This window comes from Dasypus novemcinctus, chromosome 13 (assembly GCF_030445035.2).
Source record: "Dasypus novemcinctus isolate mDasNov1 chromosome 13, mDasNov1.1.hap2, whole genome shotgun sequence".
Taxonomy (NCBI): Eukaryota; Metazoa; Chordata; class Mammalia; order Cingulata; family Dasypodidae; genus Dasypus; species Dasypus novemcinctus.
The window spans coordinates 80,307,905-80,334,507 of record NC_080685.1 but is presented as its reverse complement, the minus strand read 5'-3'; the positions used below and the strand labels follow the sequence as shown (position 1 = coordinate 80,334,507).

Below are 26,603 nucleotides of genomic sequence, written 5' to 3'. Positions count from 1 at the left end.
TCCTCTTCCCCCCACAATCTGGTGATATCTGTAAAACTGACCCTTTTAGAAGGTAACTCAACTTCTGATTCTGTGTAAGCTACCACTATAACCTGCCTCACTCACAGCAGCAGCCCACAACAAATACTAACTCAGTCCTTTTCGTAGATGTTTGTGAACATCTCAGTCATTATCATGGTACAATAGTATTTTCTTGGTATTTTTCTTATAATAATTCTTAATCCCTTAAACTGACTATATTCTCACTTGTAGGCCATGATAATTTGCAACCATCTCTTTTAAAATGTTCTGTGCTAAGTAGAACACAATATTGTGGATATAATTTTTGGTGGGCAGAGAACACGGTTAAGATGAACTCTTTGGCTGGGAATAGCATTTCCATTATGAAAACTAAAGAGAGATTTTTCCAGCACAAGCATCATGGCTGATTCTTGTTAGACCACAGCTAATTAAAATCTCCACTTTCACTTAATTTCATTGTCAAGTAAGGGTTTCTTCATCTGTTATTAACAGACTTTTCTTTTGAAAGTTAAAAAAAGGCTTTAGAGGAGGCAATATAATTATTCGAGATTTGTATATGTCTGGGAACTAGGAGGCCTGTTATATAGTCCTGTCTCTGCTCTAGAAGTTTTTTAGACAATCAACCAACTACTTAGTTAACTATTGGAAACTCTCTGGTCATGTTTCTTTCTATGTTCAGACTGAGAGGCTCATACAAATTGATCCCAAAATGGATATTGAAAACATAAAATTCTACACTTTATACTTCTTAGATATTATCTTTATCCATGAACTGTTCACTCCTATAAAAATTAATACTCCATTTCAGAGAAAAAATAAACATTTTTTTAAAAGAAAGGGCATAAGAATGAAAATGAATGATAAAATATATAATGAGTAAGATAGAAAAGCTAGATAACATCACCTTTGCATGAAGGATTTGGACTCCATCCAAATTTAGTGCATACAGCATCTCCTCTTTCACTGTATTCAAAACCCTTGTTACATTGATATTGAACTCGTTCATTCTCATTATAAACGCTCTTACGAGCTATAGCCATTCCATTGTCAATTTGTGGTAACTCACAGGAAATGCCTAAATAAAAGAGAGTAAATTACAAAATGTTAATAATGAATTGAAGATCCATGACCAAGACATACTCTTATAAAAATACAAATTTGTTTCCAGTAGGTAACTGAGTCAGTCAAATAAAATAAAAGTTCTGCTTTGGCTTGAATGCCCTTTAAATGGTTTATCTGTAATATTTAACATTCATTTTTGAAGGATGTTAAATTTTGGTTAAAATTATGTTGCTAAGTTTTATTTGATTTTGGGGTCAGTTTGTCCTCTTAAAATAAATCATGACCAGAAACATTCTGTTCTGAATATAGATATAGGTTTGCTGTGATAAGTATTTTCACTAAGTGAACTGTAAAAATAACATATTTTCTACTTATCTATAACAAAGTAATTATAGACTGAACATTTTGTCAAAAATTAATTTAACTCATTGTCATTACACCTCTGAAAAGTAAATGACCTTCTTTTATGACTTTACCATCCTTTCAGTTTTTCTGTCAAAAAAACCTCCACAAAACAAAAACAAAAATTGGCCATTATCTTTGATACCACCTTCTTTCAAACATTCTTCTCTGGGATTATGGCAACATTAATTAATTTCCCTGCTCCCAATTTCCCACCTTTCTAATACATTTCCTTCATACAACTTAATGACCTTTCATCATGTTACTTCATTGCTCCAATAAAAAGCTCCTATTGATTCCCATACCAGTGTGAGCAAAAGCCAAATTTTTCTGCTTGGTGTATTAGCAACTCAGAATACCTGCCCATCTCCATTCTATCATGACATTCCCCTATGTGCCGCCTCTACTAGGGCCCCTGGGAACAATGAACAAGCATCAGAAGAGTTTCGGGCTCATGGAAGCCTCTCTGCACTTACTTACAGTATGTGCTTCCCCTCCACATCTTCTTTCTGAAAAATTCCCAGTTTTCTTTTAAGTCTTAGCTTAGCCATTTAAGACATATCATCATTTAAGACTTATCAAGGCAACGCTTAGCCTTTAAAATACATCATCAACCATTGCAGAAAGCATTCACTAACCAGATACATCTACTTGTAAGAATGCAAACCCTTTCCATGTGCATCTAGAGAATACTGTATTTGTTCTGCTGAATATAAACTCTAATAACGAGTTTTGTTCAAAAGGGCTTTTAAGAGGATGCTTGCCTCTCACTGTGGATAGATTAATCAAGAAGGTATAAAGAATTTGAAGGTTTTGGATGATGCTAACAAATAAATATGGCAGAAATTTCTTCCAAAGTATCCGTAAAATGAAGTATGATTTTAAATTAAACGATCTGACTAAATGGTTCATTACAAAAGTCTAAATCATCAGATTGGTCATGATGCAAAATTCAACAATAATATAACTAAAAAAATCTTGGCTTACAGTTTGCTACAGATTTATCTTTTTAAAACAAATATTTATTTAGTGGAATCAATTCAGTTTGCCCAGTATTTATTATAACAAATTCACAGTGAAAATATAAAATAAGGCCATTTCTTAGAAGAGATATTAAAAACAGAATGTCATCATGATATGTTAGTGGAAATAATAAATATCAAGCTTTTAAAAAAATCTTTTAAATCTCTTTTGGAAGTTAATATTACAATAGTACATGTTGAAGTCTAAATGCTTAGCATTTTACTAAGCATATAAAAGCCAACTACAGTGTAATTATAATTAAGAGTTAGGACTTTGTTGTCAGATAAGCCAGGTTTGAATTTTATCTCTACCATTTAAGCTTTGGTAACCTAGGGCAAGTAATTTAAATTTTTTGGACCTCAGTTTCTCCAAATATAAAATAGAGATGATGACATCACATAAATCATAGAATTGCTTTGAAAGTAAAATGAGATGATGCATGTAAAGAGCTAGATAGATTACAGGGAAATAGTAAGTACTTTAATAATTTTAACTACTTTTAGTATTATTTTTATTCTTTGGAATGGACAATGTACTGAAATGCATGTGTTTCTAAGAAAAACTGAAATAATTTTTAAAAATCTAATGAAAAATAAATATAACTTACCCACACATTTTGGTTCTTCTGCACTCCAAATACCACCTGCTGTGCAATGTATTTCTTTAGGCCCTTTTAACATGAAGCCTGAATTGCATTGAAACTGTACCACGTGTCCAAAAGAATATTCCTTGTCGGGTTCCAATGAACTGATAAGTTTTCCGTTCTCTGGTTCTGTTACTGGTAAACATTTAACCACTGAAAAAATAAATATAACTTTTTCTAATAGAATTTGAAAACTTTACCATGAAAGATGTGCATATGTATGTGTATATAAACATATATAAAACTATCAAGAAGATAAGATTAGGGGAAATTATTTAAATGTTTGTTTTAGAAGCATTTAATAAACCTTTTTGCAAGAGAGAAATATGTTGCTAAGTAACAGAAGAATAGCATATCTCACTCTCTGTATGGTAGCAGACAAAGAAAATTTCTACTTTGAACAAGTTTGTAATTTTGTAACAACGAACAAGTATCTCTTAAATGTAGTAAATGAGAAATATAAGGCTTGGCATAATTAAACACAAAATTACAGTTCGTGTTCTGGAGTATTATAACACTATATTCCTAAAATGAATGACATTATTTTTTACAATTATAGTTAATTCAAATAGAGAAAGAGTCCCTAATTTTTCTTTTCTCTCACGTGACTTTTTTTTATTCCCCACCTTGCGATTTGTTCCTTTCTTTGCTGTCTCTTCTCTGTGCCCATTCGCTACACGTCTTTTCTGTACTTACTTGTCTCCCATTCTTGCGCTGTCTTGCTGCACCTGCTCTTCAGCGCCCGGGCCCCTTGCCTTCACAAGGAGGCCCAGGGACGTGAACCCAGGGCCTCCCATACGGTAGATGGGAGACCAACTGATTGAGCCTCTGTCATTTTCCTCACATGACTTTTTTTTTTACGGTTTATTTTTTATTCATTTCTCTCCCTGCCACCCCCCCCCCAGTTGTCTGCTCTCTGAGTCCACTTGCTGTGTGTTCTTCTGTGACCTCTTCTATCCTTATCAGGGGCACCAGAAATCTGTGTATCTTTTGCTATTGTTGCGTTATCTTCTTGTGTCAGCTCTCCGTTTGTGTGGTGCCATCCCATGACCTTTTTTTTAAAGTTTTTTTTAAAATTTTTTATTTATTCTCCCTTCCCCCTCAGTTGTCTGCTCTCTGTGTCCAGTCACTGTGTGTTCTTCTGTGACCGCTTCTATCCTTATCAGGGGCACCGGGAATCTGTGTTTCTTTTTGTTGTGTCATCTTGTTGTGTCAGTTCTCCATGCGTGCGGCACCATTCCTGGGCAGGCTACACTTTCTTTCACGCTGGGTGGCTCTCCTTATGGGCGCACTCCTTGCGCGTGGGGCTCCCCTACGCGGGGGACACCCCTGCGTGGCACAGCACTCCTTGCGTGCATCAGCACTGCGCATGGGCCAGCTCCACACAGGTCAAGGAGGGCCGGGGTTTGAACCATGGACCTCCCATGTGGTAGGTGGACACCCTATCCATTGGGCCATGTCCACGTCCCTCACATGACTTTTTGAAGTAGTCTTTGTCATAACTTTGATTTTAGTTTATATTTTCAATTTCTATAAGACTATGACATTTAAATTTTATTTTACCATAGAATAATTCATGATGTTTGTTAAAATGGAAATTCTAGGACTATATCCAACTCTGCACCCTGTACTCTCCAAACTCCTTCTAGATTCTGGGTCAGGTGTGCTTTGATAACCAAAAATTTCAGGTTTTAACCAATCACCACAGATGATTCCAATGTAGATGTTCCCTAGAACATCTCTAAGTGAAGTATTTATCCCCTTCCTCTCATTTCATCCATGAAAGGTCTTTCATTGTTTTCTTTTGGTGACAGCATTGTTTAAGTGATCACATTAAATGGTCACTTTTTTTTTTCTCTCTCTCCCCTCTCTCCTCTTTCTCCTCACCTTGGGACTAGAAATGTCTGATTTGATTTGTCTCTTACTTCCATGATAAATAGAAACTCAGATTATGAGCTCAAAACTCCAAAGCAGGATCTACATTTTCTTCTTTTCACTGTTGCTTTTCATATCATTAAAAAAGACCAACAATACAGTAAAATCACCCTTGGCAAGAAAAGTGAGGAAGATGTCAAAATCGTGTTCTCTATTTCAGCTGGTATGAGAGATCCCTGCATTGGGGTAATTATTGGGTGAATGTCTGTTCTGTACTCAAGCTGAAATCCTTTTCTCCATTTAGTGATCCCTGTGTGTAAGATCCAGAAGGAAAGAAAAATATATTTTGGATTCTTTAATCTCTAATACTTTGAATGTTAGACCAGACCAAGCTGGATTTGTGTTTGGATATTAAAACACAAAACTCTGAGTTATACTAGAAACCATAAAATAAGTTGAATAAGAAATAATTTAATTATGGACTTTAAGGATATTTTACTGTAAGATGTCTTGAAAAAAGTTCTTAGATATTCTAGGTATTTTAATGTACTTGTAAAACAATTTCACATTTACCTTCACATAAAGGAACATCATTGGTCCATCCATCTACATCACATTCACGGAAATCATCCCCACCTATAAGTTGATACCTGAAAACCCAAAAATAATAGAGTGGTGAAATTATGTGTGTTTATATGCAGTTTTCATTTTAATACCATACTGAATGTCCAGAAACTCGATTTCAAGAAAAACTAAGTGTGTACAGTTTTGCTGTTTTTCTTTCCTTCCCTTCCTTCCTGCCTTCTTTTGCTAAATTTCTATTTTTCCCTTTCTCTTCCCCCTCTTCCCTTCCTCCCTCCCTCTCTTCTCTCTTTCTCTTTCATCATCAGTTAGGGCCTCAGCATTTAGCTGCATCAACTTGGAGTTATCATAATCCTTCATTCAATACACAATGTCATGCAGGGTACTCTTAGTTTTTCATTGAGCTAGTTAATCAGTTACACTTAAATAAAAAGTTCTATGAACCATCACCAAAAACAAAGACTAAAAACAAGGTAGTAATCAATAACTAACACTTGTCCAGTCTCCTCCAGTTCTATTCCATACCTCTGCTTCCTACAATCCATCATTGTAATATTTTCTGGACCTTATACTTTAGACCTTCTACACAATCAAAGATAATATCAGACAAAGTTCTGGTTATTTTCAGCATGTTTCCATCTCCTTTTCCCCATTCTAGACATTCTTCCCTGAATGTGGTCAATGAATCCATTAAGTTTATAAAATCCATTCAATGAAAACCTTATCCAATTATAATAAGCCATTAGTCCTGGCCTTCAAAACTAAAATGCTCTACTTGAGCAGTTTCAAAAGGTACAATCAGGGCTAGACATTTTAGATCAAGGAAAAACATATTTCTGTTTATTAGAGATCAAGATTTAGTTACTACGGATACCTGTAATAAAAACAAAATTTTATTAATTTTCCAATGTGGACTAAAAAATAATGAGAAGACAATCAGACCAGTCATCATTAGAGAGATGATATTTGAAAAGGGGTTTTTAATCAATTTATAAATAATAGTACATAGATAAAGGTGTACTTTCTCTTCAAGAGTAAGTTTTGTTCTGTCCATTTCACAAGTAAAGCAAATAATATCCCTCAAAATATGTTTCTTTCTTTCTTTTATTTTTGTTGATTTTTTTCTAGCTCTCTAAAGGAAGAAAGCATTTCAACAAACTAAATTGTATTCATAGAACACAAGGATGTATCAAGGATATATCCTAAACACCTATAAAACAGAAGAAGCAAAATCATTGATCATTAAGCTATTCTCTGGCTCCTCTATTGGGCAAGATGTACTCTTTACTAATAGAGATAGCAAATTCCCCAAATAAAATTCTCCTTCCACACCAGACACCCATCCATTGCCCAAAGTTCCTTCAACAATTCTGTAAAATTCTAAGTGGAGTTTTCCAAGACCCATTGACATGAGGGGAAAGGAGACAGAGTTAGAGAAACATTTGTCCACATGTTGGTGGTTGGAGGAAAAAGTAATGGCTCATGTCTCTGCATCCCCAGTCAGGCAAAGTACCAGGAAATCTTTTTATGGAGTGTCTCCTAAAAACTGCCTGCCCAATTGTCACAGTGAGTGGAGATTCACACAATAACCAAAAGAATATTGAATTCCCATCCTGAGGAGTTCTGCCACATTCTCTAATGGGATAGCAAGAATGCCCTGAGTACAGGGGCAGTGTTTAGTGAAGGAGGATGGACCATTGATGGGCCCTTGATATTGATGATTGTGCTTATAAATCTTTCCTTTTGAAATTGAAACTTAGCCTGGTATTATGGGGTGCCTAAGATTTATCTCCCGAGAGTCTCCTTGTTGCTTAAATGTGGCCTCTCTCTAAGTTGAGCACAGCATATAAATGCATTACCTTTCTCTCAGCATGGAAAATAACTCCTGGAGATGAGCCTCCCTGGCACCAAGGGATTACTACCAAGTATGAACTAGCAATGCAACTATAAAATGACCTTGACCAAAAAGGAGGAAAAAGTAAAGACAAATGGGTTTTATATGGCTAAGAGACTTCAAAGTGAGTCAGGAGGTCATTTCAGAGGTAACATTTATGCAGGTCTCAGCAGGTTCTCATTTACTGCCAACGTAAATATTGTGTCAAATAGTAGGGCTCCTGGAGGCTCTAGAGACATCTAGACACTATAGGCAAGGCAGACAGCTCAGGAGTTTGGCACCCTGCAAGTGGGCCCTACTTTGGAATTCATGATCCCTAGTGTGACAGAATTGAACTCAGTTGTGGATAACATACACATAGACCTTTTGCCCCTTCTATTTGAACCTATAGTTAACACTAGAGTTGACAGGTAAATGTCTGAGAGAGAGACTTAAATCTTTGGGCTGTCCATGTACTAGCTGGGCCCTGAATCTCAACAGAGTTGCACCACCTACTCTCCAGTTCATTGGACACATCCAGGAGAACTAACAAGGAGATAATGGACAACTACCATCCCAAAGAATAAAGATAGTGTCTGCAACTGCAAGCAAGATGGTCCCATCCATCTACCCGGTGGGATCTAAGCCACCTCTCAATTAGAGGCTATGTTGGTGCCACAGTCTCAGAATCCTCAGGATTCAGGAATGAACAATGGATGTGTAGATTTACTGTTATTCTACTAGTGACTTACTGCGATTCTAGCAATGGAAGAATATTATCATCGTTGTAGAGGCAGTGACCACCAGAGTTTCTGAGGGACAGAAGAGGAAAATAGGTGTAATATGGGGGCATTTTTGGGACTTAAGAATTGTCCTGAATGACACTGCAGTGACAGATACAGGCCATTATATATCTTGTCTCAACTTTTAAAATTGTGTAGAAGACAGTGTAAATTACAATGTAAACTATAATCCACACTTAGTGGCAATGCTCCAAAATGTGTTCATCAACTGTAACAAATGTACCATACTAATGAAGGACGTTGTTAATGTAGGAAATTATGAGAGGGGTAGTGAATGGGGCATATGGGACTCCCCTATATTTTTTATATAACTTTTATGTAATCTAAATATCCTTTTTTTTAATTAAAAAGTATTTTAAAAATCTGTCCAAAATGTAATGAAATTGGATATTCAAATCAAATATCCTGATAAGTAGTTTGTATTCAGCTAAATAGGTATTCAGAAGAGAAAAGACATACGGGGACAAAAGAACAAAAAGAATAGGTTGACTGGCAGAAACCACTGGCATAGGGTTTAAGGTCATCAGATTCCATAACTGAATCACAAAATTTATATCCTCCCAGATAGGGAAATAAAAAACTTTGTAACAGTGGAAAATACTTCTGTTTGTTGGTCTTACGTGGTCCAAGACTTTTATTTCACTGACAAATATTTGCTCCTGTTGGAGGCCCAAGTTGAGGGATGGACTGACTCATAAAAGGGCGATAGCAGGCTTACTCATAACATACACAAGATGAAGGAGGCAAGGATGAGTTAAACAGATCCAGAGTAAGAGGCAAGTATGGATAAATTTCTTTACCAAATTATAAATATTATGAATTATTCATCTTTAGGAAGTTGAGTAGAAGTCTAAGCATTTTGATCCTCTTTGCTAAGTCAAAAGCAGAACCTAAAGGGACCAGACTAGGATTGAGAAGGATATTTTAGAGGTGAAGAGCATAACAACTTGGAACGTTCAGGACAAGAGAGACTTAATCTATTTGGTTATGTATAATAAGGCAAGTGGTAAGATTGAGGGTTGGTCTGGAAATGTGTCTGAAAGAGCTACTTCCCTTAGTGATCCAGAAAAGACTAAAATTATAAAAACTGTTAATTACTGAGCTTCTATCAGATCCTCAGGGACTCTTATAAGGGCTTCAAGTATGCCTTTTATATTTCTATGAATAATCCTATGATGCACACTATATGGTTCTGCTTTTATAAGTGAGGAAATGGGAATGAATTAACATGTTTTAAATGCAGTTACAGGGTAGAGGGATTTTGAAACGTAAGCTTACTCCAAAGCCTGACCTTTAAAGCATAACTGTTTTTTAGCATTTATTTTTTATTTTATTTTTTGAAGATACATAGATCACAAAAAATTTCACATTAAAAAACATGAGGTTCCCACATACCCCACACCCTACCCCATTCCATTCCTCCCACATCAACAACCTCTTTCATCATTGTGGCACATTCATTGCATTTGGTGAATACATTTTGGAGCACTGCTGTACTGCATGGATTATAGTTTACACTGTAGTTTACACTCTCCCCCAGTCCACTCAGTGGGTTATGGCAGGATATATAATGTCCAGCATCTGTTCCTGCAATATCATTCCAAGTCCGAAAAATGCCCCCACATCACAGCTCTTCTTCCCTCTCCCTGCCCTCAGCAACTACCGTGGCCACTTTCTCCACATCAGTGCTACAGTTTCTTCCATTACTAGTCATGATAGTTCTATAGTAGAATACCAGTAAGTCCACGCTAATCCATATTTAATTCCTCCATCCTGTGGACCGTGGGATGGTAAACCATAACATTTTATTGCCTTAATAAATAAGGGAAGAATAATAAGATTCCACTTTAATCCCCTGATTTTATTAATATTTATGTAGCATAAAATCTTAGTGATCCTAGTCTCTCCAAGTGTGAAAATTTCTTCAAAATAATTGTTGGCCTGGCGTGAAATAAGGGAGAAAGAAAACTGAGAAGGCAACAGTGTTAAGATTAGTCATGAAAACCTGGTTAGGGAGCATAGCGTTAATGATTCTGAAGAGAGGGCATTTTGGTCCAGACTGTAAGAATAATTTGCAAGCTATGGAATGTGAGGTAACAGCAATCATTATTATTTCTGTGTGAAATTCATGTTTCTCCTAAATTTTGTATTTTCACACACTAGTTACAATGTAATATACTGTTGTTACAATTTCCATTGTTTCTAACACATAGAACTCCATAATTTTCTGCACATGATAAAATATAGTGAAGATGTGTTGGGGCTGAACATTTATTTATGTAAATACTGTTTTCCCATCCTCCTACAAGTACAATATACCAGAGTAATTATAATTCATTTTAATTTTTCAGTGTTAATGATATATCCAAATATAATCATTTCCATTTTAGTTGAATTTTTCAGGTTACTTGTGTCTTCCTTATAAAATGCTCATAGAAAAATGTAGGATCCTTAAAATTATAAATTAGTACAGTTCATTTTACTGCCTCAATTATAAACCTCCTTCTTAATTGACTACATACCCCTCATCACATTTATAAACAACCTTTGCACCATATTCAAACTCTTGTCCTACTGTTAGCTGAAAAGAACCAAAGGGAGTATCTCCAGGATGTCCACAGGGTCTCTCTAAAATGAAAAAAAAAAGGTGCTAAATTAGTATGCAATAGAGGGAAATCATTTTATGTAGGAGTTTTGAGATGAGGATACTTTATATTAGAAGACAGAACTGAAGATATGGAAAAGTGAAAATGGCAAAATTATTATTTTATAATTAATTTAACTGTATCCTTTTTTTTTAATTATGGGAGATTACAACCCTTATTTAATTATAATGATAATATATTGTTTTGTGTTTAAATGACTGGCAATACAGCTATATTTCAGCCAATATTGCTGCAATTTCAAACTCAGTTTTCCTAAGTTTAACAACTAAAAGTTTTCATAAATGTCACAAATATACGCTGTACTTACTACGACATGTTCTTTTTGAAGGAGAAACCCATTTTCCTTTACTGCATATCATTGTAATGCTTCCCAAAGTTCTATATCCAGGGCGGCACTTATATGTTGCCTGCCTACCCTCCGGATATGTTTGTTCAGTCCAGGAACCCGTCAGAATTTCTGTATCTTTTCTTGGAGGAGGTTCTTTACAATCTACAACAATTAAAAAAAAAAAAAACGCTTAAAGTAGTTATTTAAAGATACAGTGTATTTATGATATTTTTGCTTTTAAAATACCTATTGAGTTATAGGTCCATCAAAATGTATGTCTTGATAGATAGATGATAGATAAATAGATAGATGGATAGATAGATAGATAGATAGAGTTTTTACTTTACAAAAGTTGAATCTACATCATTTTGTAAGAATGCCCACTATGCAAAAATAAGCTAATTTACTTTCCAGATCAATAAATCAACTTTACTACATTATTATTATTTGCTGCACTGCATTCTAATATTCATTAAATAATTCAGCATATATTTATTAGGCCTATTCTAAGTTTTGAGGAAAAAAACAAGGAATCAAATGAAGGATCTGCTATATAAGTAATCAAAGAGATATAAAACAGGAAGCGGACTTGGCCCAGTGGATAAGGCATCCATCTACCACATGGGAGGTCCGCGGCTCAAACCCCGGGCCTCCTTGACCCATGTGGAGCTGGCCCATGCACAGGGCCGATGCGCGGCAAGGAGTGCTGTGCAATGCAGGGGTGTCCCCACGTAGGGGAGCCCCATGCACAAGGAGTGCACCCTGTAAAGAAAGCAGCCCAGCGCCAAAGAAAGTGCAGCCTACCTAGGAACGATGCCACACACACAGAGAGCTGACACAACAAGATGACACAACAAAAAAAGAAACAGATTCCTGTGCCACTGACAACAACAGAAGCGGACAAAGAAGATGCAGCAAATAGACACAGAGAACAGACAACTGGGGTGGGGCAGGGGGAGAGAAATAAATAAATAAATAAATCTTAAAAAATAAAAAGTTGTAATAGGGAGCAGATGTGGGTCAAGCAGTTGAGTGCTTGGTTACCATGGGAGGTCCTGGGTTCAGTTCCCAGTGCCTCCTAAAAAAAAAAACCAAAAACAAACAACAAGCAATAGAGGAAGAAAAAAAAAGCAGCTAAAAATAGTTGACATGGGTTAGTGGTTGAGCACTGGCTTCCCACATACAAGGTCGTAAGTTTAAGACCTGACCCCTGGTACCTCAGAGAAAAAAGGGGGCAGATTGTAATGCAAATCCAGGGCAAGAATCAGGTATAGAAGACCTGAGAAAATCTAAACATTGATGAACTAAGCATCCAAGAGGAAACTTAACACATAACTAATCTATAATAAAACCCTAGGCAAAAGGGAAAAACTGACCTTCATGGTTAACACAACAAAATAATCAGATGCTTAGACATTGGCAAAAAATTAAAGCCATACTAAGCAGCACCCAGCCAGCTTAGAGGGAGTGTGAAACAGGGGTAGGGATTTGACTGGAAGACCAGGCTTAGTTGGCTCTGAGAGCAAGGAAAGCCACCAGGAGACCAGAGGTGTGTCCTGGTGCCTAGCAGGCTCTCCAGGTGAAGGAGTTGCTGGCCACACAGGGGAACCAGCACCCAGCCAGCTCAGTGGAAGAAAGGAGTAGAGGAGGAGGAGAGATAGAGTGGGTGGACTGGATCTCAACCATTTTGGGGAAAAGGAAAAACACCAGCTGGTGCTGAAGTGGCTCCAGGGAGGGGGAGGGAGATTTGTCACACCCACATGTCCTGGGAGAGAGAGAAACTGGGTCTGTGAGAAGGTGGGCTGTCAGGCGCCCAATAGCCTGGGTGAGAGGAGAGCCAGAAGAGGCAGACAGCAAGCTCTCAGATGCTAACCAGCCTGAGGGAAAAGGGGACAGTGAACTGTCAGGTGTCCAACTGGCTGGAAGAGGAGAGAGCCAGAGAGCAATCCAGTGGGTTGTCAGGCACCCAGCTAGCTCCTTGGGGAAGAGAGAACTGTGGGACAAGCAGCCTCAAGACAGGGAAATTAGACTGAGATTTTTTTTAGGTTTTTTAAATTTTATTTTAATTTTTGATTCTTTATTTTTTTCTCTACATCCAGATACCTTACCTGTGGAGGGTAGGCTGTAGGATGATTGACTGGTGAGCAGTGGCAGCCTGGGATGGTTGCTAGTAGTCTGAGAAGGAGGCCTGTTTTCTCTATTTGGGTTTTTTTTTCCTTTTATTCTTTTTTTCTCCTTATTTTCTTTAGTTCTTTTCTTTCTCTCATTTTTCTCTTTTCCTTTTCTTTTCTTTCAATCCAACCTCTCTGTTGTTTGGTCTTCATTTCCTTTCTTCCCTTCTCATCTTCCCAGTCTTTTATTTCATAATTTTCCCTTTTTTTTTTCCTTATTCCTTTTTATTTTTTATGATTTTTCACTTTTATAACTTATTTTTAAATTTTTAAAAAATTTAATCGTCTTTTTTGTTTAAAGATACAAAGACAACAAAAATGTTACATTAAATAATTACTTATTTTTTCCTGACTCTTTAATGGTTCCTTTTCCATTCTTTATTATTTCTTCTTCTTCTTCTTTCTTTCCTTTTTTTATGGTCTTAATATTTTTTCAGGGGAACATGGGCACTTACAAGGATAAAGAATAAATGGAACCAAGTATCAGCAAGGACAAGTGGAACAAAACAAAATGATTTAAAACCCTAGAGAAGCTAATCAACTGAATAAGCCCATCAAGTTAAATAGATGCCTAAGGAGCAGCGAAAAATTGCAAGCCATACTTAGAAAAAGGAATACATGGTCCAGTCTAATGAACAAATCGAAAACCAGGAAGACACACAAAACATGGAAAAACTAACCAAGGAAGTACAAACAAACAAATATCATGAATCAATTTAATGAAGTAAAGGAAGAAGTAAAATATAGTAAGAATTACACTGGGGGATCATACAAAAGAAATCATAAACATATATAAAAGATAACAGGTCTGATGGTGATGAAAGGCACAATGCAAGAAATTAATAATATGTTGGAAACACATAACAGCAGATTTGAACAGGTAGGAATTAATTAATGATGTTGAAGATATAACATCTGAAATCACACAGAGAGTAGAACAGATAGATTTTAAAAATTAGAAAAAAATCAGCAGGGACTCAGAGAATTGAATGACAATATGAAACACATAAACATATGTATCCCAGAGGGAGAAGAGAAGGGAAAGGGGGCAGAAGGAGTGTTGGAGTAAATAACTTCCCATCTCTTATGAGATACATGGATGTACATGTACAGGAAGTGCAGTACACTCCAAACAGTATAAATCCTAACAGGCCTATCCTCAGATACATACTTACCAGACTGTCAAATGCTCAGGACAGAAAATTCTGAAAGTAGCAAGAGAAAAGAGATCCATCACATATAATGGAAGCTCGATTAGATTAAGTTCTGATTTCTCATATGAAACCACGGAGGCAAGAAGACAGAGGTATGGCATAGTTAAGGTGCTAAAAGAAACAACAACAAAAACTTCCAGCCAAGAACTCTCTATACAGCAAGGCTGGCATTCAAAAATGAGGGAGAGTTCAAAATATTCACAAATAAATAGAAATTTAGGGTATTTGTCAACAAAAGTTCTACCTTTCAACAAATAATAAAGTGAGTGCTGAAGACCAAAAGGAAAAAACAGGAGAGAGAGGATTAGAGGAGAGTGTAAGAAGGTAGATTATTAGTTAGAGTAACTATAAGGATAAAAAGAGAAATAAAAACAAAATAACATATATAAACCTAAAGAAAAAATGGCTAATGTAAGTACTACCTTGACAGAAATAACACTGAATATTAATGGATTAATAAACTCTCTAATCAAAAGACGTAGACTGGCAGAATGAATAAGGAAATCTGACCCATCTATATGTTGTCTAAAAGAAACTCATTTTACACCTAGGGATTCAAGGAGGTTGCAAGTGAAAGGTTGGAAAACTATTTTACATGCACACAATAACCAGTAAAAGGTGGGAGTAACTACTAATATTAGACAAAATAGATTTTAAATGCAAAACTATTGTAAGAGACAAAGAAAGACACTATACATTAATAAAAGGGATAATCTATCAGGAAGAAAAAACAATCATAAATATTTATGTACCTAACCAGCGTGCCCCAAAACACATGAGGCAAACAATGGCAATGCTAAGTGGAGAAACAGATGTCTCTACAATCATTATCTCCATTATCTCCATTAGACAGAACATCTCAGCAGAGGGTCAGTAAAGAAACAGAGACCTAGAATAATACATTAGAGCAACTAGAGCTGATAGATATATGCAGAACATTACACCCAAATCCCAGTAGGATGTACATTCTTCTTGAGTACACATGCATCATTCTCCAGGATAGACCACATGCTAGAAAATTCAATGAATTTAGAAAGATTGAAATTATACAAAGTCATTTCTCTGATCACAATGGAATGAAGCTTGAAATGAATAAGTGGTAGAGAACCAGAATAGGCACAGACACAGTAAGTTAAACAACACATTCTTAAACAATCAGCGAGTCAAGAAGGAAATCGCAAAAGAAATCAGTAACCATCTTGAAATGAATGAAAATGAAAATGCAACATAGCAAAACTTATGGGATACAGCTAAACCAGTGCTGAGAGGGAAATTTATAGCCATAAATGCCAATATTAAAAAAAGAAGAAAGAGCTAAAATCAAAGACCTAACTGCACATGTGGAAGAATTATAAAAAGAACAATAAACTAATCCCAAAGCAAACAGAAATAAGGAAATAGCAAAAAACTTAGAGCAAAACTAAACAAAATTAAAGATAAAGACAAAAAATCACTACAAAAAATAACAAAAACCAAAAGCTGGTTCTTCAAGAAGATTAATAAAACTGACAAATCCTTAGCTAGACTAACAAAAAGAAAAGAGAAGATGAAAATAAATAAAATACAAAAACAAGAGAGGGAATATCACCACTTATCCCACAAAAATAAAAAGTATTAGAAGAGGATACTTTGAAAATTTGTATGCCAACAAGATGGATAACTTAGATGAAAGGAAAAATTTGTGGAAACACACAAGCAACCTACATTGATAAAAGAAGAAATGGAAGAACTCAACAGACCAATCACAAGTAGTGAAATTGAATTAATCATCAAAAACTTTCCAGGTCTAGCCTCAACTGTCAGCGCTCTCCAAGAGGCTACTGGTCTTGGCCAGCATTGTGCCCAAAGAGAGAATAAGTTTTGTGCTGCCGCGGAGGCTGCCTTAGCCGCCCAGGCGCTCTTTCCCTTCCTGGGGCGCCAACCCCACCGTCCACCGGCTCATCTGCTTGCCCTGCGCCACGTAAGACAATCTGCCAGGGGACGCAGGGCGCGCGGCCCTGGCCAGATTGGTTGTGGGAGCTAGCGCTGCGGCTCTAGTAGAGGATGACAGCGACAAGGACGGCGGCCACCTGCCCTCTCCTTGAGTGCGTCATCTCTCTGCTCTGCTGATCACCCTCAGGATAGCAGGCCGGGAAACCGGACGGAGTGATGGGGAAGATGCTTGTGGATTCTTCTGTGGGATCAGAGGACTCACCTATCTTAATCAGAAAACTCCAAGTATAGCAGCAGAAATGGATGAACAGGCTCTTTTAGGACTGAACCCACAAGCTAATCCAGACTTTAGACAAAGGCCCAGGCCTATTTTGAGCAGTTAAAGATTTCTCCAGATGCCTGGCAGGTGTGTGCAGATGTTTTGGCCCAGAAGACATATAGTGATGCTCACATAAAGTTTTTCTGCTTTCAAGTACTAGAACATCAAGTTAAGTACAAATACTCAGAATTAACTACTATTCAACAACAGGTAATTAGGGAGACAGTTGTATGGTGGCTTCAAGCTCAGATGCTGACTCCCCATCCAGAAAAGACCTTTATACAAAATAAAGCTGTCCATGTTTTTGCCTTGCTCTTTGTTACAGACTATCTCACTAAATGACCCAAGGTATATATATTTTTGTTGTTGTTGTTGTTTTGTTTGTTTTTTACATGATCTCTGTAGTGACCCTAAATCCAAGGGGAGTCGATTTGTACGTCCGTATCCTCATGGCTATTGATTCAGAGTTGGTGGATCATGATGTGGTACATACATCACAGGAGGCTCGTAGGAATACCCTAATAAAAGATACCATGAAGAAGCAGTGCATTCCAAATCTGGTGGAAACATTGTAGCAAATCTTACAAAATTATCAATGTATGAATTCAGAGGTGACATGTCATTGCCTTAAAGTAATTGGGGTTTATGTCTCTTGGAAAGACTTAACCATTATAGCCAGTGATAGATTTATAAATGTGCTGTTAGGTTATATGCCAATAGAAGTTCTACAGGAAGATGCATGTGACTGGTTATTTTCTGAAATTGTGAATCAAGGAATGGACCCTGTTGATTAAAAGGAACTAGTACAATCTCTATGTCAAGTACTACAGTCTGCTGGGTTTTTCAGCATTGATCAGGAAGATGTTGACTTCCTGGCCAGATTTTCTAACCTGGTTAGTGGTAGGAGACAGCCATTGAAAGTTAGCTGGACTAAATTAATTGAGATTGAAGATACCATGAATGCTCAAGAGGCACCACAGGCTACTGAAACAAAAGTAGCACTCTTGGTGCAGCTACTAATTCATGGGGATGATGAGATGAATCTTTTAACATTATTGGGTTTTGTTATGAGTATCTTCATATTTCAAAAGAGTTTTTTTTTTATGATTATCTTCCTATTTTCTTCATATTTCAAAAGAGCTTACAGTGCTCTTGGATCAGCAAAAAGCTAATGTAGAGGCAATCATGTTGGCCATTATGAAAAATTTGACTTATGGTGAAGAATATAATTTTGAAAATGAGGGAGAAAATGAAACCATGTTTGTAGAACATAGAAAACAACTAAAGTTATATTGTTGGATAGACTTGCTCAGGTCTCACCAGAGTTACTGCTGACTTCTGTTTGCAGAGTTTTCAGTTCGGCACTGCAGAATTGGGAGACAACATGATCTATGGAAGCTGAATAACAATAAGATTGCTGTATATGTTGGCAAAAGCTCTTCCAGTATGTCATGTTGCTCACTTACCAGATGATGTTTCAAAAGTGCTTTGCAGGCTATGATGCGAACTTTGGTAACATCAGGAGTTAGTGCTTATCGACATACATACATGACTTTGGAGTTCTTTAAAATTGTTGTTATATGTGAAAAGATTTTCACAGTTGAAAACATTATGTTTTTCTTAGATCACAGAGGTCTGCGGCATAAGAGTGCAAAAGTACAGAGCAGAACTGATTACTTATTTTCTAAGACTTATTTATTTTTATTTACTTATTTCTCACACACACACACACACCTCATTTTGTGAGCTAACTATCTGCTCTCTGTGTCTGTTTTGTGCTCTCTTTGTCTGCTTGTCTTCTTTTTAGGAGGCACCAGGAACTGAACCCAGGTCCTCCACGTAGGAGTAGGCACATAATCACTTGAGCTACCTCCACTCCCTATTTTCAAGATTTGTCAAATCTCTCAATAAACAAATGATTCCTTTCATTGAGGATATTCTGAATAGAGCTTTCTTCACTTGAGAGTGGTTACTGGTCCTTGTTGAGCAGTGGTGATCAGTTATTTATTCATGAAAATTCATGAGTACTGATTGTTAATAGTGAATACCCAGCAGAAAGGAAGCAAGAACTAAATGAAGAGTCTGTTGACTCCACTAACGGAGAAGTTTAAAACTCAGTTGGAAAAATTGATGCTGGCACAAATAAAGAAAAGCAGGCATCTCTAGCAGGCTGCCTCAACCTTACTATTGGATTTGCCAATAGTGCCAAAGTGGCTGTTCTGAAGTTTATCTGGACTGTTTACAGACATTCTTGCCAGCCCTCAGTTGTCCCTTACAAAAAGATATTCTCAGAAATGGAGCTTAAACTTTCCTTCATTGCATGATTATATTTCTAGAGGAAGAGGTTCTTACATACATCCCATCTGCCTCAGTGCATATGCTCAAAAATTGTGAAGCAAAAGACCTCTAAGAGTTCATTCCTTATCAGCCAAATTTAAGACACAGGTGTCCTCATTTTTGCAACTAATGTTCATACCTCTGCTTCATGCAGTTTTTGAAGTTCTCCACTTTTTTTAACAGAAAAAAAAAAAAAAGACCAGTCTGCTACTTTAGAAAAGCAAATGTTGTGAAGGAGTTACTTTGCTTTCCTGCAAAGTCACAGGTTGTGGAATGAGTGAAGTCATAATAAATTAAGGTGCAGAGAATGTAGGATGGGTATTGTTTACTGTCATCCAAGGAGTTGTTGAATATCCAGATCCACTTGCACAAAAATCTTGGTTTATCATCCTCTTAAAGTTGGTAGAACTCTGGGGAGGTTAAGGTGGACCAGTGGGATTTGCTGATTTTGTTTATAAGCACATTGCCCCCACATGTTTCCTAGCAACTATAAAACACCTATGACCTGGCAGATGCACAATGTTAGCTTTATCTGAGTGCACAGTGACACTGAAAACAATTCATCTCAAATGGGGCCCCAAAGGTGTTCAGTATCTTCAACAAGAATCCCTGCCCTCCTTGCAAACAGCTCCAGAAATAATTCAGGAATTTTGTCAAGCACTTCAGCAGCTGTATACTAAAGCTTTTAAGAATTACTTAAAGATGTTCTTCCAGAGAGCAAAGCCCTAAGGATTTCCTTGTGCCTACTTCATGATCAGAAATTTCAGTTAATTTGTAAAAATGTGATTTCTCTGTGTCATTCACACTGGTCTTTTATTTTTCACGTAACGAGTTTATTTTAGTATATGTATGGAGATTTTTCTGTAAAATGACTGTAATTTTCCCTGTGTACAGGTATGTGATTGTATTAGTCAGCCAAAGGGGTGCAAAATACCAGAAATTGGTTGGTTTTTATAAAGGGTATTTATTTGGAGTAGGAGCTTACAGATATCAGACCATAAAAAATAAGTTACTTCTATCACATTCCCCAAGGGAACAACAATAATCCCCCAAGTACAATGGCAAAGACCAATGAAGATGGATGGTCCAACAATGAGCCCTTGATACTGATGCCTCCAATTATGAGCCTGTTTGCCTGAAATATGAACTAGGCCTAGAGCTGCAGGGTGCCTAAGAGTTACCTCCTGAGAGCCTCCATGTTGCTCAAATGTGGCCACTCTCTAAACTAAACTCAGCATGTAAATGCATTACCTTCCCCCCAGCATGGGACATAACTCCCAGGGATGAGCCTCCCTGGCACTGAAGGATTACTACCAAGCACCAGCTGATGATGTAACTAGAAAAAGACCTTGAATAAAAGGATCAACTCAGACCAGCAGAATATCTCAGCCTACATGTAATATCAGGTGTTAAAAACTGCTTTTTGACTTTGGATTAAAGGGGAAAATGGACAAGATGAATGAGTTTATATGGCTATGAGTCTCCAAAAAAGAGTTGAGTGGTCATCAGAGTGGTAATGCTTATGCATGCCTCAGCAGGGTACCAGACACAGCCAAAGTAGATAGAAACCCAGGTACTGGTTCTCCTGAGGGCTACAGAGACCCACAGGTTCTATGGTCATGGAGGATGGCTCTGGAGTTCAGGGCCATGTCAGTTGACCCTACTTTGGAATTTGTGTTCCTGGGTGTGATGGAGTTGGACTCAGATATGACCTTTCTACACATGCCTCCTCTGTTACTTTTACCAGAACTGTGTTTGGTGTTTGGGTTGGTGTGTGCTCAGGACACCTGAATCTCTGGACTGTCCATGTAACTGCCAGGCCCTGAGCCTCAGCAGACTTGCAACTCCTGCCCTTTGGATTATTGGATTTGCCCTGGCCAGCTAACAGAGAGGTGAAGAAGATGAGCCACCACACTGGGGAGACAAGAGTTCCTACAACTGCAAGCAGGGGGGTTGTATCCATCATCATGTGGAATCTAAGCCCCCTCTTGATGTAGAGGAGGACTGGACTTAACCTTTCCAGGATCCACAGGATGGAGAAATGGAGTATGGATTGGAATGGAATTACTGGTGTTCTTCTGGGGAACTATTGTGATTAGTAAGGGAAGAAATAGTAAATTTGATGTGAGGAAAGTGGTCACAGTGGTTGCTGATGGTAGGGAGAGGGAAGAAGAGATGTGATGTGGGTGCATTTTTGGGATTTGGAGTTGTCCTGGGTGGTGCTGCAGGGACAAATGCTGGACATTGTGTGTCCAGCCATGGCACACTGGGTGGAATGGGTGAGAGTATAGACTACAATGTAGACCACTGTCCATGTGGTGCAGCAGTGCTCCAAAATGTATTCACCAAGTGCAGTGAATGTGCCACGATGACAGAAGAGGTTGCTGATGTGGGAGGAGTGGGGTCGGGGGGGTGGGGGGTATATGGAGACCTCATATTTTTTTAATGTAACATTTAAAAGAAATTAAGAAGAAGAAGAAAAATAAAGAATAAGTTACTTCTCTCACCAAAGTCTATTTGGAGCAAGATGGCTGACAACGTCTGTGAGGGTTCAGGCTTCCTGGATTCCTATGTCCCTGGGGCTTGCTTTACTCTGGCTTCAAGTTTCCTTCCTCCCTGGGGCTGGCTTCTCTTTCCCTGTGTGCTGACTTCTCAGGGCTCCAGTTTAAGTCTTCAGCATCAAACTCCAAAATCAAAACTCTAACATTAAAAGCCCTCAACTCTGTTCTTCACCACATCTTTTATCTGTGCCCTAATCATAACTCAATCATGCCCAGGTACAGATCAAATTACAAGCATAATCCAATATTTCTTTTTGGAATTCATCAATTATATCAAACTGCTACAGCAACAATATGAGAAATTGCTTTCATGCCAACTCATTGTTTTATATAAAGTTATCCTTGTACCTTAGTTTGTCTTTTTTCTTTTTAATTTGAAACTTTAAGTCAAATCTTATATAAAGACTACAGCAGTGGAAAACTGTGTACTTTTTGCTGAATATAAAATATTTGAAATTTTTCATTTCCTTCAGTGCGTGCAGATACATTAAAGGGGAAATACAGAAATCAAAACTATTTTTTTGTGGATAGTGATTACATGCCTTTAAACTGTTTCAATACCAATTTGCATTCTAGAGAAGAGAATAATTTAATAAATTAATTGATTTAAAAGTAGGTGTTGGTGGTGGACTTGGCCCAGTGGTTAGGGCGTCCATCTACCACATGGGAAGTCCGCAGTTCAAACCCCGGGCTTCCTTGACCTGTGTGGAGCTGGCCCATGTTCAGTGCTGATGCGCACAAGGAGTGCCGTGCCACGCAGGGGTGTCCTCCACATAGGAGAACTCCACACATAAGGAGTGCGTCTCGTAAGGAGAGCCGCCCAGTGTGAAAGAAAGTGCAGCCTGCCCAATAATGGCACCACGCACATGGAGAGCTGACACAACAAGATGACACAACAAAAAGAAACACAGATTCCCATGCCTCTGACCACAACATAAGCAGACAAAGAAGACATAGCAAATAGACACAGAGAACAGACAACAGGGGTGGGGGGAGGGGAGAGAAATAAATAAATAAATAAATCTTTTTTAAAAAGTAGGTGTCAGTGTTATACGTGTTTTACATAAGAAAAGATAAATTTTATGTAGTGAAAAACAAAAAAAAACTTCCAACCAAGAAAAGCCCAGGACTAGGTGGCTTCACTAGTGAATTCTACCAATCACTCCTGAGTTAACTAATCCCATTCCTGCTCAAACTCTTCCAAAAAATAGAATTGGAGGGAACATTACCTAACTCATTCTATGATGCCAACATCACCCTCATACCAAAGCCACATAAAGACGCCACAAGAAAAAAAAAAATCAATCTCTCTAATGAATCTAGATGCAAAATACTTGCTAATCATATTCAACAGCACATCAAATGAATACATACCATGATCAAGTGGGTTTTATCCCAAGTGTGAAAGGATGTTAAGCACATGAAAATAAATCATTGTAATGCACCACATTAACAAAGCAAAAGAAAGATATTACATGATCATCTCTATTGATGCAGAAAAAAGCACTTGACAAGATACAGCATTCTTTCTTGGTAGAAACACTTCAAAATACAGGAACAGAAATAAACTTCCTCAACATGATAAAGGTTGAATAGGAAAAACCCATAACTAACATCATACTCAATGATGAGTTGCTAAGATTCCCTCTAAGTCTGGGGGGGGAAAAGGATGCCCATTGTCACCATTCTTATTTACCACTGTATTAGAAATACTTACACAAGCACTTAGGAAAGAAAAAGTAATAAAAGGAATACAAATTGGAAAGGAAGAAGTAAAATTTTCACTATTTGCAGATGACATAGCTGTATATACAGAAAGCCCCCAAAATGACGACTAAGCTTCTAGAGCAGATAAATGAGTTCAGTAAATTAGTAGGGTATAAGATCAATATTTGTATGCTATTGGTTACCAATCTAGGATGAAAATAAGAAAATATTCCATTTAAAATAGCAACTAAAATAATTAAATATTTGGACTAAACTAAGCTAAGGATAAAGGACATGTACACAGAAAACTACACAAAGTTGTTAAAGGAAATCAAAGGAGACCTAAATAAATGGAATAGTACATGTTCATGTTATTGAAAAACTAAATATCATTAAGCTGTATATCCTACCCAAACTGATTTACAGATTTAATGCAATCCCCATAAAACTTACAGCATTTTTTATTGAACTGGAAAATCCAATTATGAAATTTATTTGGAAGGGCAAGGGGCCCCAAATAGCTAAAAATATATTGAAAAAGAAATCAAAATTAAAAGAATCATGTTACCTGAACTTAAGGCATACTATAAAGTGGTCAACACTGCATGATATTGGCATAAGAACAGGCATACTGACCGATGGAACTGAATTTGAGAGTTCTATATAGACCCATGCATATAAAGCCACTGATATTCAACAATGTCACCAAGCCCACTGAACTGGGACAGAATGGCCTCATCAATAAATGGTTCTGGAAGAACTGGATATCCATATCCAAAAGAATGAGAAGATCCCCATCTCACACTCTATAAAAAATTAACTCAAGTTGGATCAAAGACCAAAATAGAAAAGCCAAGAACATAAAGCTCCTAGAAGATAATGTAGGGAAGATTCTACAAGATCTGGTAGTAGGAAATGGTTTCATAAAATTTACACCCAAAGCATGAGTAATGAAAGAATAAATAAATAAATAAATGAGACTTCCTCAAAATTAAAAAACTTTCATGCTTCAAAGGAGTTTGTCAAGAGAGTAAAAAGGCAGCCTATTGATGGGAGAAAATATCTGGGAATCACTTATCCAATAAGGGTCTAATATTTCGTATATATAAAGAAAGCCTACATCTAAAAAATAAAAAGACAATCTATTTTAAAAATGGGTAAGATAATTGAATAGACTCTTTAGCAAAGAGGAAATACAAATGGCAAAAAAGTAAATGAAAATATGATCATCATCACTGATATTAGAGAAAAGCAATCAAAAGTGCAATGAGATACGATCTTACCCCTATTAGACTGGCAGCTATTAATAAAAAGCAAAAACAGAAAACTACAAGTGTTGGAGAGGATGTGGAGGCATGGGAACACTCATCAACTGCTGGTGGGAATGTACAATGGTGCAGACATTGTGGAGGATGCTTTGGTAGTTCCTCAGGAAGCTAACTATAGAATTGCCATATGACCTTGCAATTCCATTACTAGGTATATACCCAGAAAAATTGAAAGTAGGAACATGAACAGATATATCTACACCAATGTTCACAGCAGCATTAATCACTATTGCCAAATATTGGAAGCAACCCAAATGTCCATCAACAGGTGAATGAATAAGCAAAATGTGGTGTATACATACAATGGAATATTACTCAGCTGTAAGAAGGAATGAAGTATTGACACAGGTGACAGCATGGATGCATTCAAAGACCTTATGTTGAATGAAGTAAGCCAATAACTAAAGGACAAATATTGCATGACCTCATTGATATAAACTAAGCATATTGAGCAGACTCAGAGATCGTCTCAAAGACAGGCTACAAGGAGAAAGAAAAGAGTAGAAAGTGGTGAGCAAATGCTCAATCTGGGCAGAACCTATGATAAGGTGGAAGGGGTTGGTTTGGCAGTATGGGAGTGATGGCGGTGCAGGGATATGAGTGAGGTCGATGGTGCTGTAGTGTGAGGGTGAGCAGGATTGGAGGATTTATTTGGACTTTTCATGGAATTGGGGGAGGGCTGAAGGAAGGAATAGGTAAACTCTGGGGAGGTGGAGGTCTGTGGTTGAAAATACAATTATGAAATGTTCTTTTGGAAAATATGGCAGGGAAGGATCACTGATGCAGGGTGTTAGTGGGGAGGGATGTGTGGGAAAGGGTGCCCCTGTGGCATGCTTCTATGGAATATGAATGTGTTCTTCTTGCCATAGGGTTTTACATCAGTGGCTGGAGACCCACACAGTAAACAACACAATATCAAACTCCCATCTTGGGAAGTCCTGCTACTTTCTCAAATAGAAGGGCAAGAATCTCAAGTACATAGGCAGTGTCTAATAAAAGAAAACAGACCAATATGCCAAGCCCTCAATATTAATGCATGTAACTATGAATCTTATTCTTGTTAATGGAAACTTAGCCTAATAATGCCTATTGCCTAAGAGTTACCTTCTAAAAACCTCCTTTTATTCAAATGTGGCCCCTTTTAAGCCAAACTCAGCAAAAAATGACATGCTACCTTCCCCTCAACCCCAACATGGTACATGACTCCCAGGGATAAGCCTCCCTGGCACTGAGTGATTAATACCAAACACCAACTTGTAATACATTTGGAAAAAGACTGATCAAAAGGGGGAAACATAAAATACAAAAGCATTTTTATAGCTAAGAGATTTCAAAATTATTTGGGAGGTCATTGCAGAGGTTACACATATGCATGTCTCAGGAAGATCTCATTAACTGCTACTGTGAACAAAGTCTCAAATAGGGATGCTCTGAGGGCTCTAGAGCCATTCAGACACTAGAGGCAAGGCAAATATCCCTTGAATTCAGCACCCTGTTCATGGGCCTTACCTTGAAGTATATGCAACCTATTTCCCCAATGTAACAGAGTAAGATTCATTTATAATTTCTCTACACATGATTCTTCTACCCCTTTTTTGAGCCTATAATTAGCAGTATATTCATTTAATATAATCTCAGATACTTAAATCTTTGATTTGTTCATTTGCCGGTTGAGTCCTGAATTTCAGAAGACAAGCAAGACAATTCCTTCCAACTGCCCCATAAGATCTAAGCACACTCTCAATATGAAGCAAAG

The 26,603-nt window shown here is 37.3% G+C and overlaps 1 protein-coding gene and 1 pseudogene across 4 annotated transcripts in view; one reads left to right on the top strand and one right to left on the bottom strand.

The window, feature by feature from the left end:
• LOC101420575 (complement factor H-like) overlaps positions 1–26,603 on the bottom strand; it is a 103,363-nt gene that overhangs the window by 44,595 nt on the left and 32,165 nt on the right. For all 4 annotated transcript variants that reach the window (XM_071207627.1, XM_058274905.1, XM_058274904.2 and 1 more), the window contains 5 exons: positions 11,258–11,440; positions 10,807–10,912; positions 5,600–5,676; positions 3,116–3,304; positions 926–1,096 (listed from right to left, as the gene is read on the bottom strand). In XM_071207627.1, the coding sequence (XP_071063728.1) occupies positions 926–1,096; positions 3,116–3,304; positions 5,600–5,676; positions 10,807–10,912; positions 11,258–11,440 (726 nt within the window). The remainder of the gene's footprint in view (positions 1–925; positions 1,097–3,115; positions 3,305–5,599; positions 5,677–10,806; positions 10,913–11,257; positions 11,441–26,603) is intronic.
• On the top strand, positions 17,307–19,980 carry LOC101419711 (exportin-T-like; annotated as a pseudogene).